The 17,579-nt window shown below is 44.4% G+C and overlaps 1 protein-coding gene across 5 annotated transcripts in view; it reads right to left on the bottom strand.

The window, feature by feature from the left end:
• Positions 1-13,972, bottom strand: part of fcho2 (FCH and mu domain containing endocytic adaptor 2) — a 37,178-nt gene extending 23,206 nt beyond the window's left edge. For 4 of the 5 annotated variants that reach the window (XM_034547417.1, XM_034547420.1, XM_034547421.1 and 1 more), the window contains exons 1-7: positions 13,766-13,972; positions 6,998-7,089; positions 4,079-4,153; positions 3,818-3,959; positions 2,457-2,609; positions 2,076-2,180; positions 940-1,038 (exon numbers count right to left, since the gene is read on the bottom strand). In XM_034547417.1, coding sequence (XP_034403308.1) covers positions 940-1,038; positions 2,076-2,180; positions 2,457-2,609; positions 3,818-3,959; positions 4,079-4,153; positions 6,998-7,089; positions 13,766-13,798 — 699 coding nt within the window. In that variant the 5' untranslated portion in view covers positions 13,799-13,972. The remainder of the gene's footprint in view (positions 1-939; positions 1,039-2,075; positions 2,181-2,456; positions 2,610-3,817; positions 3,960-4,078; positions 4,154-6,997; positions 7,090-13,765) is intronic. The other variant, XM_034547422.1, reaches the window with a different exon arrangement.
• Positions 13,973-17,579: the final 3,607 nt, after the last annotated feature.

Here is a 17,579-nt window from a genome sequence, read left to right as displayed (position 1 = left end):
AGCACGATGCTGCAGAGAGACAAACTAGTCCCGGCCTCCCTCCCTCTGGCCTGAACCTTGTGCGATTATAAAATCCAAGGTCCGTAAAAAAAAATTTGGTTGCTCATCAAAACCAAATCCCAATTTTCTCGGTCCGCTCAGGTATTTGTTTCTGGTCTAGAGAAGCCTGTCCACTTCGGGCAGTAACAGTCACTTGGCTCAGCAACAGGCCGCAGCAGCACTGCCCACCTCCCCGCTCAGAGGCATGCACTGTGGGGCTGTGTAACCCTCCGTAGCCTGTCGCTCCGCATTCTTTCCAACTTGCCGCACGAGCTGCAGGGCCGGAAACGAGGCGCTCTCGGTGGAGCTGCGTCGCCCTCTGCAGGACGGACAGAGAACCGCAGCAGGCATCGGAAAACGAACGAGAACAGGGCGGGCAGATTGTAGTTATAGTCTCCATTTATTCTGCTGCTAAGTGTGATTGCTGAGCAAACAAATGGAAAGGAAATCTCCGGTTGACCTTGCGTGCCGATTAATACGGCCGAGGATGATGTTTGAAAGCCTTCACGTGGAGGACGCGATCGAACTTGATGCCATTTCCCCAAAACCTAAACACTGCTCTCCCAGAAACAAACGCGCCTGTGTGGCACGTTCACGCTATCGGACGCCGGCCCTTTGGCAAGCGTTTTCGACTTCTGGAGGTGTTTTAGATCGGCCCGAGAGGGAGTTTTGATCAGCTTTTAATTGCCCGGCATGAAGGGCTGAATGGACCATTTCCTGGTTCTCAGTTAAACGATTAGAGAGATCAAAGACGACACTAATTGATATGACACACCGTGAACTCCGATGAGCGGAGCCTCAGGTCAACAAGACACCTACTCCACCCACAGGAATGTTCGAGAGCATGTGTGTGTGTGTGTGTGTGTGTGTGTGTGTGTGTGTGTGTGTGTTTGCACTCACCTCTCCTATTTGGACGTGCGTCTCGTCGACGGACCGCGAGTACGACTGAATGATCTCCTTCATGTGGTGAATGTGGTTTTCTTCAATGTCTTGGAATTTCTGGAAGACAGGGTGAAGGTCGTTACGGCGGAGGAGGGGGGGGGGGGGGGGGGGGGGCAACACATTTATTTAGTGCAAACAGATCCGCAACTCGCGGCGTCGAGTGTCATTGAACAGGCCAGAAGGCCAAAAAAGGGGCAGCCGAGGAAACTTCACTTCCTTATTCTGTCCTGGCCATATCCTGTGTGTGTCTGTTTGGGTGGTCTATGCCGCTCACACACACACACACACACACACACACACACACACACACACACACACACACACACACACACAGTTCCTTCCACAATTATTCTGTTCGTGAGATACATTGAGGGAGGTTAATTTTGGCTCTGAGCAGCAGTGTGGTGTAGATTAAAACTTAAAATGCTAGTGTTTACTTCCACTTGAGTCTGACTCTGGGTTTCTGGGGTTAACCGAGGAGAATGAGTATAAATAATCATAAACGGGGGAAATCAAAGAGAGGATGCAGAGGGAGATCTCGCCACAGACACACACACACACACACACACACACACACACACACACTCAGACAAAGAGAACACACATAGGGAGCCGCGGTGATGTCAGAGAGCACATGTGTTCAGTGTTTATAACTCGTGTCCACATGTGCTGCGTTTGAGACGAGCCGTAGACGGTGATGTCCCGGGGAAGTGGTGCTGCAGCTCCGCTTTCTCTTGGGGGGAATGGGGAGGGAGGGAGGGGGGGGGGGGGGGGGGGACAAAAACAAACGCCGGGGCTAACTGGAACCATTTCTTGTGGCGGAGCGGCGGCGGTGTGGGAGGATATGGAGGCCAAATTCTGTTGATGTGATTTTAATTTGGAGTTTATCTAAACAGGACCTCAGATGGATCCAATCAGGGCTTTCCACAACGAGGGGAACGCACACACACACACACACACACACACGCACACACACACACACACACACACACACGCACACACACACACGCACACACACACGCACGCACACATTACACAATGAAAGTGTTGCACACCACAGACACAGACGGCGTATTTCATCGTCGTCACGGTACCTGTGCGGTTTCCGCCATCTTCTGTTCGAACTCCGACTTGGCCGCGGCATATTTCTCCACGTAGGACTTGTAGGTCTCTGTGGCTTTTTTGGCTTTCACTCCCGCCTGCAAAAACACAAACAGACAAGATTAATGTCGGTTTTTCGCCCGACACACACACACGCACGGACACGGACACACACACACACACACACACACACACACCGGCGCTTAGTTTTTTCGGAAAGGAAACCGAGCTCCACTTAACATATGAAGGCTAAGAAGCTTTTGGGGTTAAAGTTTCTGTATAGACTGTGAGTGTTACGGCACTTCATCATGCCTTATTACCATACCATGACTGTGTGTGTGTGTGTGTGTGTGTGTGCCAACGTGACCTCCCACCTTGTCCACATCTCTCTGGGTGGCCCCCTCTTTACGGAGGCGCTCCTGCTCCACAGTTTTGGCATTGTAGATCTCCCGGGACTTCAGCAGAGCCTGCGAGGTGGTCTGGATGTTCTGCACCGCCTCCAGGGTGGACGCCACCTCTTCCTTTGTCTGGGAACACACAAGCGTCCGGTACGGTAACCCTGTTGATCTCGTAGCTTGACGTGAACACACAATCCCCTCGTTCGTTATGACTTGATGATGAAGTAACAGACACGGTGTCCGTGGAGACAAGAGGTCCTTTTATTGCTTCGGTTCTCCGGCGCGTGACACAGAACCGCTGCACACGAGGAAGCTGTTAAAGGTATTCAGTGGCCGTTAAAAAGAAAAAAACCCCACAAGAATCTGGATTTGTTCTCATGAACGTCTGCATCGCTCCTCACGTCCACTCACAGCTGGAACGCGGAGAGCAATAATATTTCATATGCAATATTACTTTTCCAACCTCATGCACAATATTAATTTCCTATTTTAGTTTCTATTTGGCACGGGTGTTAGTCCTACCTCTATTAACTTTATATCTGTATTCTTGTTTTTAATCTTGCGTATCTTTTGTGTTGTTGCTTTTGTGTCGGCATTACTTCTTATACACTTAATGCCTATTATTCATATATGTTTACAGTTTTACTCCTTTTGTTTTTCTTCTTCTTCTAGTTTGGATGAAGAATTCCCTTCACAATAGAGCTCCATCTCATGGTATTGTATCTCGTCACAACCTCATCTCTCTAACTTGTAGGACATAAAAAAGAGACGTGTAATCGAGGAGTAATGACGGCGGCTCCTCATTTTGACACATTTATGGTTCGAATGTCTGCGGAGGAAGCCAAAAAAAAAGGAAATCATGTACACATTCCGAGCACCCCGCTCCAAGGCGGGTGTTTACTTTGCGTTATTCACACCGCTTCACGACGGCGAGCGCTGTGTCTGCGATACAAGAGTGGATTTGGGGGGGGGGGGGAGTGACGGAGAGACACTGTGACAGCCTTTTTGTCGAGCTGAAAGCACAAACACAACTCCACTGACAAGCGAGCTCGTCTTTTGCTCTGCGTTCTGGGGCTTCATGCATGAAATATGAGCCGATGGATTCTCAGCAGAGAGGAGATATGGAGAAGGAAAGTGTCAAAGAAAACTGGAGGAAAAAACTAAAAAAGCTACATGGAATAACAATGCACGTTTTTTTTTTTTCTTCTCAGGATGGAATCGAGTGTCAAACAATTTCCTTTTTCCGACATCTCTTCCTTCCATCATTCTGATTTAAATACATTTTGACTCTTTTTTTTTTTTCTTTTTTGGAAACATTGGATTGAACGTCTGCTCACCTTTTTGTGTGCTTTGGCCTGCTCCTCCACGTACTTCTGCACCTCTTTTATGAGTTCCTGTAGTTTCCTCACCAGCTCCATGTGACAGCTGGCCAGCTTTTCGGTCGAGGTCTTGAACACATCCCACACCGGCGCAAAAGTCCTGGGAGGGGGGGAAAAGGTGACACTTCAGAGGCCGGGACAGCGCCAGCACCCTCTCTCACCTGCATCCGTTCATTCTGCGCTGCTCGTCAGAAATCTGGGGAAGCTGTGTACACTCACCCAAGCTGAGAGAAGTTACCCGCCGACTTGGCGAGTTTGGTCATGGACCGGGCATAGGCTTCTTCAATGGTGCTCCTAGGACAGAGCATGAATACACACCATTGATAAATCCGTATCGATGATCACAGACGGAGCTCCAAGTCAACAGTATCGTACGTCAAAGATGATTAAAAAGGCCATTCATAGCATGACAAAAGCCCAAAAAAAACACCCACTCAGGACTTGCAACATAAATGTTTGACCACATGCGCCGTGTGGGGCTCGCGATTTGTTTTATAAACCACATGTCGGAAGCTGACAGGAGTTTGAATCCCCTCGCTTCTCTCAATTTCCCGTTTTTGTGACGGGAGTCAAGATAAAGAGAAGAAGACAAAAAAACTTGCGGCAGTTTTATAGCGGAAGGCTGAATGATGCATGACTCATTTTATTTAGCCAGTGACTTTCTCTGTAGTCAACGTCACAGGAGCAAGGTCAGCCAGGGGGAAACACACACACGCACACGCACACGCACACACACACACACACACACACGCGCACACACACACACACACACACACACAGGAGAAAGGTCTGCTTTTTCAAAAAAGCTTCCTCGTGTTTATACTTTGCAGACCGGAAGTTTAAACTGTGTGTTGCGCGCTGCAGATTATTTTAAGACACACAAAGACTCTGGCCTCACATTCAGAGAAGCACTTCTCAAAGTGGACTTTGACTGTTCCTCGTTTCGTGTGACTTACGATGCTCCCGGTCTGACTGTAATTGTGAATGCTCATGAGCAGGTGGCACCTAAGCCCCTCCCACCAGTGTGTGAATGGGTGAATGATGACAAGAAGTGTGAAAGTGCTTTTCAATCACAATTAACTGTCGGCGAGAGTCCAAAGTTGCAGTTTAAATTGACGTCCGACGTTGTACGTATTGTCATTTCCTGTAAAGTGCGTTGTTTCTTTTGTACACTAGCTGCTACGGTGGTGTACTTTGGTAATTAGCGTGGCGTATACGAACATGAGGTGAAAGTGTGTGATTGTGAACCATGACGTTTTCTTCAGGTCACTTTTTTTTAACCGGAGAAGGTTATTTGTGGTCTAAAAGGTTGTCAAGTTATGAGAATAAAAAAAGAACTGAGAGTGAATCTTTTGTCTATCTTTTAGTGCAGATAACAAAGCACCTACAAGACTTTTCATGTATGTGTGGTTGACCTAAAAATACTTTTTGGGAGAAGGGGTTGATGGACACATATTAACTCAGTGCACAGAGCTCCTTTCTCCACCAGAGGGAGCCGTAGTGCAGGTTTTCCAGAAGAAAAAAAAAACCCATCCCATCAGTCCATGAATTTAAATCCCCCAAGCCAGCCTGTGTGAACTAGAATTACGATACCCCTCAACAACATCAGCAATTATGGTACAACTTCATGAAGGACGTGTAGATTCATTTGCATCGTATAAACAACAACATTCCTGCACACTGCAACGTTAATATGTGAGCAAGGTGAGAAGCTAAAAGACGATGCGTTACAACAAAAGAGAGTTTGAACGGAGGCGGTGAACGTTGCATCACGAGCGTCGCTCAGTGACGGGAGCTCTTCAAAAGGTCCACGGTTCCAGTGTAGACTGGTTTTAAACATACACCTCCGACACAGCGAAGCTCATATTTATGGAGGTGGGAAGCGTTTGAAAAGAAGCTGTCATTACGTCATTATCAAGCTGACATAATGGCAGGTTTAAGCTTCTTTCACAAAGAGGTTAAGTTTCCGAAAAACACCCACACTCGTCTCCCTCGGACCTTTCGTCACAAGATATTAATCTTCATGTCAAAAGCTGGAGCTGAAATGATAAGCTGATTAATTGATTCGTTTATCTGCAAAATAAAAAAATGGTCAACTAGTTTTTACTCACAAAACTCTCTGATATATGTTTAAAAAAGCAGTTAGTGTGAAACTACACAGTTGGGGATGGTATACCTTTACGGTATCTAACTAAATAATGCAGTGTGAAGCAGTATCGGACCTCCTCCAGTCAAACGATACCTGCGTTATATCCTTTTTGTACCCGGATCTATAATTATATTTGTTCCCGTCCACCACAACAGCAGCAGCCACAATCCACGGTGGGGTGAAGTCGGTGTATTTGACGGCGTTGGCAGCGTGCCGAGAGGCCATCGCAACGTTCCAAAATATGGCGACACCACCCGACCTGCGGCGTCATCACTTGAAGGCAGTGATTGTGAACTTCTTTTCCTCACCGTGTATAATCTCGAATAGTTAAACCAGCCATTTGGAAGACATACAAATACACACGTTAAATACTTTATGGATGGAAAGCAAAGCCTTTCATAGCTTCCATAATTATCAGAAAAAACAACAACATTCAGGCACCCTAATGTGGCCTAAAGTTAAACTGCAGATATAAATGTGAAACAAAAGACTATGGGGGAAATTATGCAAACTTATTTTAAAAATCTCCTGCAACCCACCAGTGGGTTTTGACACAGTCTTTGGGAATGACTGCTTTAAAGATACTGGTATTGGTACTGGTATCATACTCTAACGATACTGAACTCAATACCTTTAGGTTTAGGACGTCAAAAAAAACAAAAAAACATTAAAAAGAAATATAGATACATGAAATCCTAGTGAGTTGCAGCCCTGGTGAGACCCAATGTGGTCTGTAGCGTTTAGGAAAAGGTCAGAGTGGATTTTAGTCGCAGTCTCAGATAAATACTTGGGTGTCACTCGGGTGTCACAATACAAGGAACTCCCTGGGCCGGTGTTGACGTTTTTAAACATTTTAATGCCACGAAACCACAAAACAGGTCAGACCCGTATCGAAGAGGCAGACGCCGTCTAAATGAGACAATGTGTGTAAGAATTCACATGTTAACTCTGTGGACATCAGAATAATAAACAGACTGCCGGGTTCTTACCTTTCTCTGATGAAGTCGGTCAACTCCTTGGAGGAAATCTGGCCATGCTTCATGTTATGGTAGAGCACGTCAAAGCCATTGTTTTTGTCACCCTGCATTTCAGAGACAAGACAAAAAACAAAAGGGATGAGTTAAAAGAAGCGAGCACCGAGTCGAACAAACAAACAAACAAACAAACAAACAAAGACCCCGTGGTTTCGACCCGACAAATACCGCGAAGGCTCTTTCTACGAGCAGCATCCTCATCGTCGTCTGCATCGCTCCCCGCTGACTTTGCAGCAGCCTCTGGTCCACCATGCTCATCTTTGCCATGTTCGAGAGGAACGGACGTTAAACAAATTTAATGAAAGAAAAAAAAAACGTGGCAGACGGCGGGGGTCGAAGGATCGAGCTCGCAACGTGAGAGACGAGAGAAAATAGCCCCCCCCCCCCCGTCTGTGTTGCCGTAACCATGCCGATGGGTATCCAGTTGCACCGATGCTTCTGAAAGATGCAGGTGCCTCTGAATAATTCATTCGAATGAAAAATGTCGGGTTTGAGAAAATGTTTGCGACACCCTGCTGCTACTAGTAATGATGATACAGATCTACATGGTTATGTAAATACTAAACGATGGTTTACACAGTAAACAGCACAGATAATAAAACAAAAGTAACTACAAGTTACAACAAGGAAAACAATCCCAATTCATTCAAAGGACAATATCACAACCAAATAAAACCCCCTCTGAGGAGCTCTCTTATTATCAGTAAGCTTCCTCCTGTATTAGGAACACATTATTGCAGAAACTCCGGTATCAATGAAATTAGTAACAGGAGGCAGAATTATTATTATTTTTAAACAGTGTCACTAGAAAGCACCGACAAGTTGATATTTTTAGTTGTAGGAATAAAAACACAAAAAGGGATCTGAATCCAGATTGTTTGATAATGTTTCGTGTTTATATTATTTGAAAAAATATATATAGATATAACACCAGTGGCGGAAATATTGTTATCAATCTGTTTCTCAAAACTCAAATATCCTGACCATTTAGAGACAATTGACTCTATTTACGTGGCCTTGACAACGACTTTGATGGGTCTGGGTTTGTATTCCAGATTAAGAGCGATCCACTGAATCAATGGCTTCGATTGTAATAGTGTTCATAAATCGTGTGTGTCGACCCGAATAAAAAAAACAAATAAGGAGACGCATACTTTCACTCAAAAAGCAGCCAGAACGCCAGCAGTTTATCCTCATTCTTGTCTACATCTGCGGGCCGACTGTCACCTCAGCCCGAGACTGAACCGGATGCTTCCTGGTTCCTGGAGCGATCCGCCGTCAGCGGTTTTGGGACGAGTTCTACAGCGCCGCCGCGTTCACAAAGATCCTTGTTTTTCCACATTTGACAGGAGATGAAAGGTCAGGACGTTCGTGTCCAACTGAAGCTCAGAGGTGGCTCTTTATTTACAGAGCAAATAGACATTATGAAGGTCTCTCGGTCTCTCTCTCTCTCTCTCTCTCTCTCTCTCCGGGCCTACATTCTGCACCAGCGAGTGGACCGCTGAGATCCACTTCCTGTTGCGACAAGATAACAAAAGGTCGAGCAGGTCCACGCGGCGTGACATGCGAACCACTGCGTCGAGGCAGGTTCGCTGAGAAACCAACCATAACAATACACCTGCCGTGACATGTGCACAACAGGCCTGCAACCAACGCAGAGGGAGACGCTCGTCGCCGATTGGCCAATCGCGAAGAAAATCTGGGGGGGGGGGGGAGTGACAGGAGCGGCTCCAAACGGAGCAGAACAGGAAGATGTGGGCCCTGTTCTGTGCAACGACTGTGCGGCTCGCGTGGAATGTGATGACAATGAACACAAAAGAAGAAGAAGAAGAAGAAAAAATATAATAACAACAAACACAGGAAGCGGCACAGGGCGTTACGACACTGGAAGTGAATGCTACAGAGCGGCGGGGCGGGACGAGAAAAGAACAAACCCTGAAACATCTGATTCAAAATCGATCTGTTATCTAGTTTAGGATCGTACACACGGCATCAGGGGGACGTGATACTGGCGTGACGCACACGTTTATTCCTCCATGTTCTCCCCTGGACACTCATTGATGAAAGTGGCCGTTTAATATTCCAACCACAACATTGTGACATTTCAGAAACACTCATTATGCTCGAGTTTAGAGGGAGGGGTTGTTGTTTTTCCTAATTTTTTTTTTTTAACTCCCTGCCCCACCCCGAAAGGGAGGACAACATGCCGAGGGGTTAACACACTTCAATCACGCTTTCTGCCTTTGTGTGCTCTAGGTGGACAAATAAAAAAATAAAACCAGACGTAGGTAATAGCCAGGCAACCATGCGTCATGGTTGAATGTGCACTAATGCTTTTGCTGGAAAGAGTGGTTTCACTCATAAGCACGGAGAAGGGGAGCTTCAATGGGGGGGAGGAAAGCAGCAGCAATACATTATTACTTCAGGTTATACAAAGCTATTCCGACTGGAACTGGTGTGTTCAGGGTTCATTGAACTCTAAACTGAAGTTTTCATTATTAAGCAAACTGGCGCTTCGTGGAATAGATTTTCCTCTCGTCTCTTCCAGCTCTCTCCTGAAGGCAGAACCAAGTCAGGGACTACAGTTCCTCCATGAAGCTGCTCTGTGGGTCTGTGGGGGATCTTCAGCCACCGGGTCATGACTTCTGGAGAGAGAGATTGCTGTCGTCGTCTTCAAATATATGTGTGTGTGTGTGGGGGGGGGGGGGGGGGGGGGGGGGTTGAGTAGCACATATAGACCCCATTACGTTGGAGAGAAAGCAGACATGTCTACGGCCAGTATCTCCAAAACTATCTAGATTGTTAAATAGCACGACAGGTAAGAGGAAACATATGTACTGTTGGTGTGGAATGTCAAATTGACCCTTTTATTACTAATAATTCCTTTTTTCCATGAGCAATATTAGCATGTCGAGATAGTCAGTTTGGAAAATCAGAGAATGTGCTGTATGGTGTATATACAGCGAGTAAAAAAAACAACTGTATAACTGTAAATCAGACACTGAGAACCCAAAAACACACGTGACTCGTTTCGATGAATAGTTGATGCATCCATTCGTTGATCAAAAGACTTTGTCGATAATCAATAAAAGATTAAAGTCCATTTCAAGCAAAAGCGCCAAATGTTAAATTCTCAAATGAACTATTAATTTGCAATGAAAACAAGAGAAAGCTTCGGCATGCGTTTGTCACGTCGAAGTCTCTGTCGGCACAAAACAATAACCCGACCCAATAACTTCTTTTTTTCTTCTCACGCTGTTATTTTTAATGACCAGAGTACGAGACGCAGGATGTCTTATAACCAAATGGCTCCTCGGTCTGCGTACCCCTGAAGCCGTGGCCAGGAAACACGCCACAATAACTGTCATCACACAGTAAAACACACACAATGAGAAACAGTTACATGTTCAATCTGAAAAAAACACCTTCAAAAAGGGACAGATAAACAAAACCACAGGGCTGGCGTTTATCATGCACCATCTGCCGGGCAGAGGAGGACAGGAACTCTCTGTTAGTAGAAAACCAAAAAACTGTCAGGCATCGAACACTTGACTAATCCGGGGTAAAACACATTTACCCCCGATTAGTCAATTAACCATTAAATATACAAAAGATGTCTTTTTTTCGTCTGCAAACGGTCCAAAAACCGTAACAATAGTCAGTCCACTATCAAAGAAAAGCTGCAAGTTCTCACAATTGAGGAGCTGGAGCATATGTAGAATTATTGCTAAAGTAAATAAACTTGTTTTTGCAGAAAATAAAAATACTACATCAGTATTGAATAAAACATATTGGTATGCACGCTGCAAAGTGTAACCCATAATAGTTTGTGCATTCATCACATAAGGGTGCAAAAATGCATCTGTGCTATGGGAAGCTTTGGTCGCTAAATTTCCACGAGCAGCAGACCTTCAGGTAAAAGCAGTGGAAAGAAGTGGGACCGCACACTCATCACCGGGGGTGTGTGTGTGTGTGTGTGTGTGTGTGTGTTGGGGGGGGACGCTAAACAAGCCTCCCTCTCTCCAGACAGCACATAAAACGACGGCCCCCGGTTGACGCCTGCAGACCCAGGAGCCTTAAACCCGGAGACGAGGGTGGAAGGCAGGGTGACATCAGAGCGTCTGCCCCATCGGTCATGTGACCGAAGAGGTCCTGGAAATGTGTGCACAAGCCCGGGTGCCTCGAAAAGGAAGATGGAGAGCAAAATATATATATATATATATAAATGGCAGCTTGTGTGAGCTGAAAGAAAAAGCGCCACCATTGTCCATTTCGTCTTCTGACTTCAGTCTTTGCTGTGTTATTGCAACACTTTGCATGTCAGACTGTGAAACCTGCACACAGTGGAGTTGTGTGAGAATCTATTAGACCGCACACATACCCCACACACACGCACACACAATACAAACACCAGGGAGAAGGAGTCCATCCCGGGGCTGTTGGCTGCATCAGCACTGTTTGCTTATCGCCCAGCCATCTTATTTTCCCATGATATGCTGAAGGCTTACGGGCTCCACATGAAACATAATGCCATCGCAGTCGTGAGCTTTTGCTCGCCAAAAAACATTTTTAGTCACTCTACATCTCGAGTAATTAAGAGGCCGTGCAGAAATATGTCGGCCTGATGGTGAAAATGTGACATAAAAAGAATAAAAGGTTTGTTACAGAAACCAAGCAAAATTCTTTTGTAACTAATCCGCTGGCTGAGACACTTCAGCACATGTGGGGACATTCAAACATTCATCAGCAGGCCACAACGGACTAGCTTACTCGTTACACACACACACACACACACAGGAAGAAAAAAGAAAGAAAAGGGGAAATGGACATTCGAGACTCTCGAATAAACCTCGTGAGCGGAAATGTTGCAGCCAGTGTCCAATGAAGTGCTGCAGCAGCTTAAATATTTGAAAAGAGAGACATGTCACTTCCTAAAGAACTCTTTTATTTCATCTGAGGAGGTCACATAGGAACCCGGCGGGGAAATGTCTCGACTGAGTCTCCAGAGTGAGAGAGAGAGCTCAGAGGGGAGACAGGTGTATACTGTGGCATTCTGTGCAACAGTGAAGCCTAATGTGTGTGTGTGTGTGTGTGTGTGTGTGTGTGGTGATGATTTGTAGTCAAGTCAAAGCGAATTGGATGCATCCTCTAATGCCAAGTGTGTGTGTGTGTGTGTGTGTGTGTGTGTAGTGATGATTTGTAGTCAAGTCAAAGCGAATTGGATGCATCCTCTAATGCCAAGTGTGTGTGAGTGTGTGTGTGTGTGTGTGTTCTGCATGTTAAAAACACAGCTGATCTTTCCCCATCACTGGATTCTCTTGTGTCCCACTGCAGGGCACAAAGGGCAGATTGAAGAATCAAGAGTGTGTCTCGGCTCGCCTCTTTCCCCATTTAGTTAATGATGAAGTCTCCTTTTTTTTTTGAAGAAGAAGAAGAAGAAGAAGACTAAAAAGAAGAAGCAGCAGCAGCAGCAATGGCTTTGAGGGGTTGACAGCACTGCACTTTCTAAATTACTTTCGTTTAATGCAAATTTTTCGGGAAGAAAGTTGTGTTTTATCAGCTCTTTTTGTAAGCAGCACTCTTTTAGGGACTTCCCCACCTGGAAGTGAGGTCAACCGGGGCTGAAGACCCAGAGCTGTGTTTCCCACCAGACAGACAGGAATGCAACACATACATATATATATATATATATATATATATATATATATATATATATATATATATATATAAATAAATATATTTTGGCAACATATGTGATCCAAGCACTACATTTCCAAGAGCTGTAAGGACACTTGATCCTAGCAGCAATAACACATGTATTACCAAATATCTCCCATAAACATGTCATGACATTTACCTTTTGGCTACAGTCCAAAACCTCTCAGGCAACCAGAGAAACCAAGGTATGTATATATAAATATCAACATGTTTGCTCTATTAATAAACAGCCTGTGTGGCTTGAGTAGTTTTCTGCAAAAAAGCAATAATATTATGAAACAGACAAGACAGGTTGTAAATTAATATCAGTAGTTACAGCAAAGGAGATATGCGTTTACTATTCAACCTGCTATGACAGCCGTCTACCGTGGCCACGTCAAAACGGAAGAGAAATGACCTTTCGGGAAGTAAATACACAACACTGTACACAGCGTGGTAGTAACACACGCAGTACACACATATGAGCTAAATATCAAACACAGTGACAAGGTGGGTTTGTGTGTTTTGTTTTTGTGTCTTTAAAGGCTGTTCTTTAACTTAATAAACATCTGGCCTCTCACTGAAACTTTGTTACGAAAAAAAAAAGAGAAAAAAAACGGCCGTGACTGACAGCCGCTTCGTCCAATGGCGTTCGCGGAACTGACCATAAACATTCCAAGGAAGCCCGGCGGAGCCAATTAGCGGGAGCAAAGGGTGGACTCTGCGGAGGTTTTCAAGTTAGATGGGTTCAGAGGCCCAAACCCCGGGGTGGCAAAATAATAAACGCCGAGGAAAATGAACGATGGCTGGGGGACGGGACGGGACGGGACGGAAGAGGAGGAGGAGGAGGAGGGGGGGGTCTGCTGACCAGAGAGTCTGGCGGCACCGGACACCGCCATGACGGCTACCTCAGTAAATAACACTTGATTCCTGGCTGACATGAACATGTTAGGGAAGGGAACACAGCAGGAGAATAATAAGGAGTAGCAACCGGTGTAAACACCGCGAGTAAAAAGCACAACCTACCCAGAAATTCTCTAGGAAGTAGGGCGTTATCATCTTGTTTTATTCCTCTTCGCCGCAACACTTAAATTGGTTGTAATGCAACTTTTATGGCGAAAATCATCCACCGTCCTCCCCCCGTTTCTGTTGTATCTGCCTTTCCCCGTTTCGCTGCTCCTCTCCCCTTTCTTCTCCCTCCCCATGTAGAGACTCCACCTCCCCTATGGTTTCTTCCCGTAGACATTTAGTTTTGAGTTTTTGAGTGAACGAAACAGCGCTACCCATGGCGGCCAAGGACGGGCGTAAAAGTGATGCCTTCACGTGCGCCGCGGAAACTCCGGTACTCGCGTCGGTTGAAAGACGTTGCGGTTGCCTTGTTGTCTATATTAAATGAAGAATCATGCAAGTTTTGATGAAACAATCAATTAAAAAAAACATCAAATATATTATAATGAGCTATAATGATTAATGACACTTTATATTTTGCTGGCAGCTTCTGTGAAATGATCAATACCAGACAGCCTGTGTGTGTGTGTGTGTTGCTCTCGGTGACCAGATACTTTGTAGAGATATGTTGTTTTATTACACTCAAGTACAGCAAATAATGCCTACAGTTTTTTTCAAGAACATTTGATTATAATCACACACTAGAACCACGTTGTGAAACCTAACTGGCATGCAAAGTCAACTGCAGCACTAAAATCTAAAAGCTGGAATCTGATAAACCCTGAGCCAATGTCCGAACTGATAAATGATATGAATCCGGACGACGAGGCGGATGTGCTACTCAACATCAAAGTTTCTGCCTCCTGCGTGCTTCCTTGTACGGTATGTTGATATTGTGCAAAAAACAATTGGAGAAAATACATAAAAGACAAATGCCAGGAAATAATGTAAACAATTTATTGGAACATTGTACAGAATCAAGCAATGGTAACCAGTCACATCCACTATATCAGCTTACAAATATTACAAAATTACTACAATACAATATAGATTCTTTGCATGATCCAAAATATTTGGTGGCCCCAAAAGTATTACTTTTTTTTTTCCTTTTTAAATTTCAGCAGCTTATTACAAAAAAAAAAAGTCAAACCATGTCTATCAAAATTATGCTTTTGCAATTATTTGCACAAAAAAAGATGAAGGCAGATAGTCTAATCAAGTTTGAAGGCTAAATGAGAATACGGGAGTTCTTCGACTAGACATTCCTTAAATATTGGTGGGTGCTTTATAAAATACAATTTCTTTTCAGTAAAGCTTCATAGAAAGTCAAACTTATATTTGCAAACTATGTTTACAACATTATCTTCATGAGTTGTCAACCTACTTCTTTACTTTTAAGTGAGGCGTCACCTGTTTCTTTAGATACAGTATTCTGTATATCTACTGCAAAACACCAACAAAACCTCAAAGTACTTGCTCTCAAGGCATTGTGTACACATCACACTAAATATTTACCGTAGTATGATAACAATCACTTTTGACGAAAAGTACATGAAGTATGTGCAAGTTACCATTTTATCCCCCCCCCCGCCCCTCACCCCTGCCTTACAACTGTATTCACATTTGACAGCTAGCAGTGTTGCACACATATACACATGAATGTAAATGAACACCCATGGTTACCCACTTTAAATATGACGGGCCAGAGTTTTGCTAATCTTTAGTTGTTCAGAATGAAATGCATAAAGGCGTACACGAAGGGGAAAATCATAACAAATAACACTGAAACAGACAACCTGAGGTAAACACATAGAAAACACACGTATTCAAGTAGTGAAACACAACTACAATGTATAGCAGCAGCCGAGTGGGAAATACAGCACAGTGATGGTGGGGGGGTTGTTTCGCATGTGTTTTATAGACCTGCCCTCCTTCAGGGAAAGAATTACAGGACTGTTCGAACGTGCACACGCACACACACACACACACACACCCCCATCAAGCCATGATTACTCCTTTTTTTTGCATGCCAAACAGCTGGAATGTGACAGACAAAATCACTTTAAAAACACAAAATGACGTGGCACATACAAGTACTTGCCTCTGTATTCCATGATGCATTATTATGTCACCGTTCAACCTACTTCATGATAAGTCCAAGAGATCATTTAGATATCGTTATGGCGTGAAAGTTCATCCGAGACCCTTAAAAAAAAAAAGGTACTTTCACATTCTAATAACCCCGTTTGCGTCGAGATACTTATTGCAGTCGGTAAATACATTTTAGCAGCAATGCTTAATGATCTGTTTACAACTAAGGTCACGTACTGGAGGGTTTGGCTACATCATCAATTTCAAGCACTCGCTATTTAAACTTTTAAGTGCATGTTAGGTGCGTCGCAAAAGGGTTAAAATACTGCAGTTATTACTCTGGCCGGCAGAGGAAAAATGACTGGCAGGGCATTAAAAAAATAAAAATAAAATAAACTAAACTAAACTCCCCAACCCATCATGGAATACATTCAGGCTATTTGTAACTTAAACACATACACACTTTATAAAATATACCAGCGCAAAACAACCGGAGACATTAACATTGTTGTAGTTTCACAGTATTTAAAAACTATACATCCAGCTATGGGGGTCAACGTTTAGGGAGAGCACTCCAGCAAGACTCATGTGGAGTTAGAAAAGTCCCAGTGTTGCCATACATAAATGGGTACTATGTACTTTTAAAAACCTTCAAATCGAAGCCCCCCCCCTCCCCCCCCACACTATATGTTGGGCTGTGAGGGGCCACCAACATGCAAGAGATGAAAGTACCCCACAAAACACAACCACCCGGCCCATGACAGTCATCCCTGGAGATCATGCGTTTACGCACACAAAGCCAAAAACAACCAAGAAGAAAACGTAAGTACATTGAGAACCAGAACGGGGTTTTTAACATTCATCCGATGGCCCGCGTGGTTCCGACAGGCCAGAGAGCTGCAGAGGAATCGCCGAGACGGCGTTCCCTTCGTCTCCTTCTCAGCATCCTCCACGAGGCTCAGACAATACCAAAAGGATCGCCTACGAATGTCCACGTCACGCTGACGCCACCGGACCAAGCCGAGAGGTTCACTCCTTGACGTCACGAGACTTTAAAAAGCGTCTCCGAAAAATAATGCCGGCGCGTAAACACCGGTCAATGCTACGCTACAGCTGATCGCCATAATGTGTCCAGGTGGAGGAAACCAAACAAAGAGTACGGTGAATAGATAAACCACGAGGTCGAAGAAGAACCTCGGCACGGGGCAACGACGGCTGTCGGACGCAACGCACACCACTTATGTTCCACAGCTCTTCACAATGACACAAGCATGCTACCTATTCCCAGAAAAGCTGCTCTGAAAAAAGAAAACCTCGTGCTCGCCAGTGGCACAATTAACAGCTTTTGCCCCGATAAAGAAAAGAAACACTGAAAAGAAGGGGGAACAAAACAACGGTTAACTAACTATATATCGGTGATAACTTATTCTTGGTGATATGCAGCATTCTACGATTAGGAGTCGGATCCATTACGATGCTCTCAGCATCAGCTGCTGTTCCTTTTATTGAGAGAATTATGAACCATCAACTTAACTGCATTTTTAAATGGACAGTCTTCTACTCTGCTGGTAAAATTCAGAACGACCACACGCCCTTTATCAGTCTGATGTGATGAAAAGCGTATATATATATATATATATATATATATATATATATATATATATATATATATATATATATATATATATATATATATATATATCTCTGTCTCTGAAGAGCGTTCTCTGCACTTTTTAATTGTGCAAACTCCTCTTATCAAAATGTTAAAGAGCAAAAGCTTCACCGAGTTCTGCAACGTCTT

Source organism: Cyclopterus lumpus, chromosome 12 (genome assembly GCF_009769545.1).
Source record: "Cyclopterus lumpus isolate fCycLum1 chromosome 12, fCycLum1.pri, whole genome shotgun sequence".
In the NCBI taxonomy this organism is placed as follows: Eukaryota; Metazoa; Chordata; class Actinopteri; order Perciformes; family Cyclopteridae; genus Cyclopterus; species Cyclopterus lumpus.
Note: the sequence above shows the minus strand (reverse complement) of the source record. Positions and strands in the feature narration are given on the sequence as shown.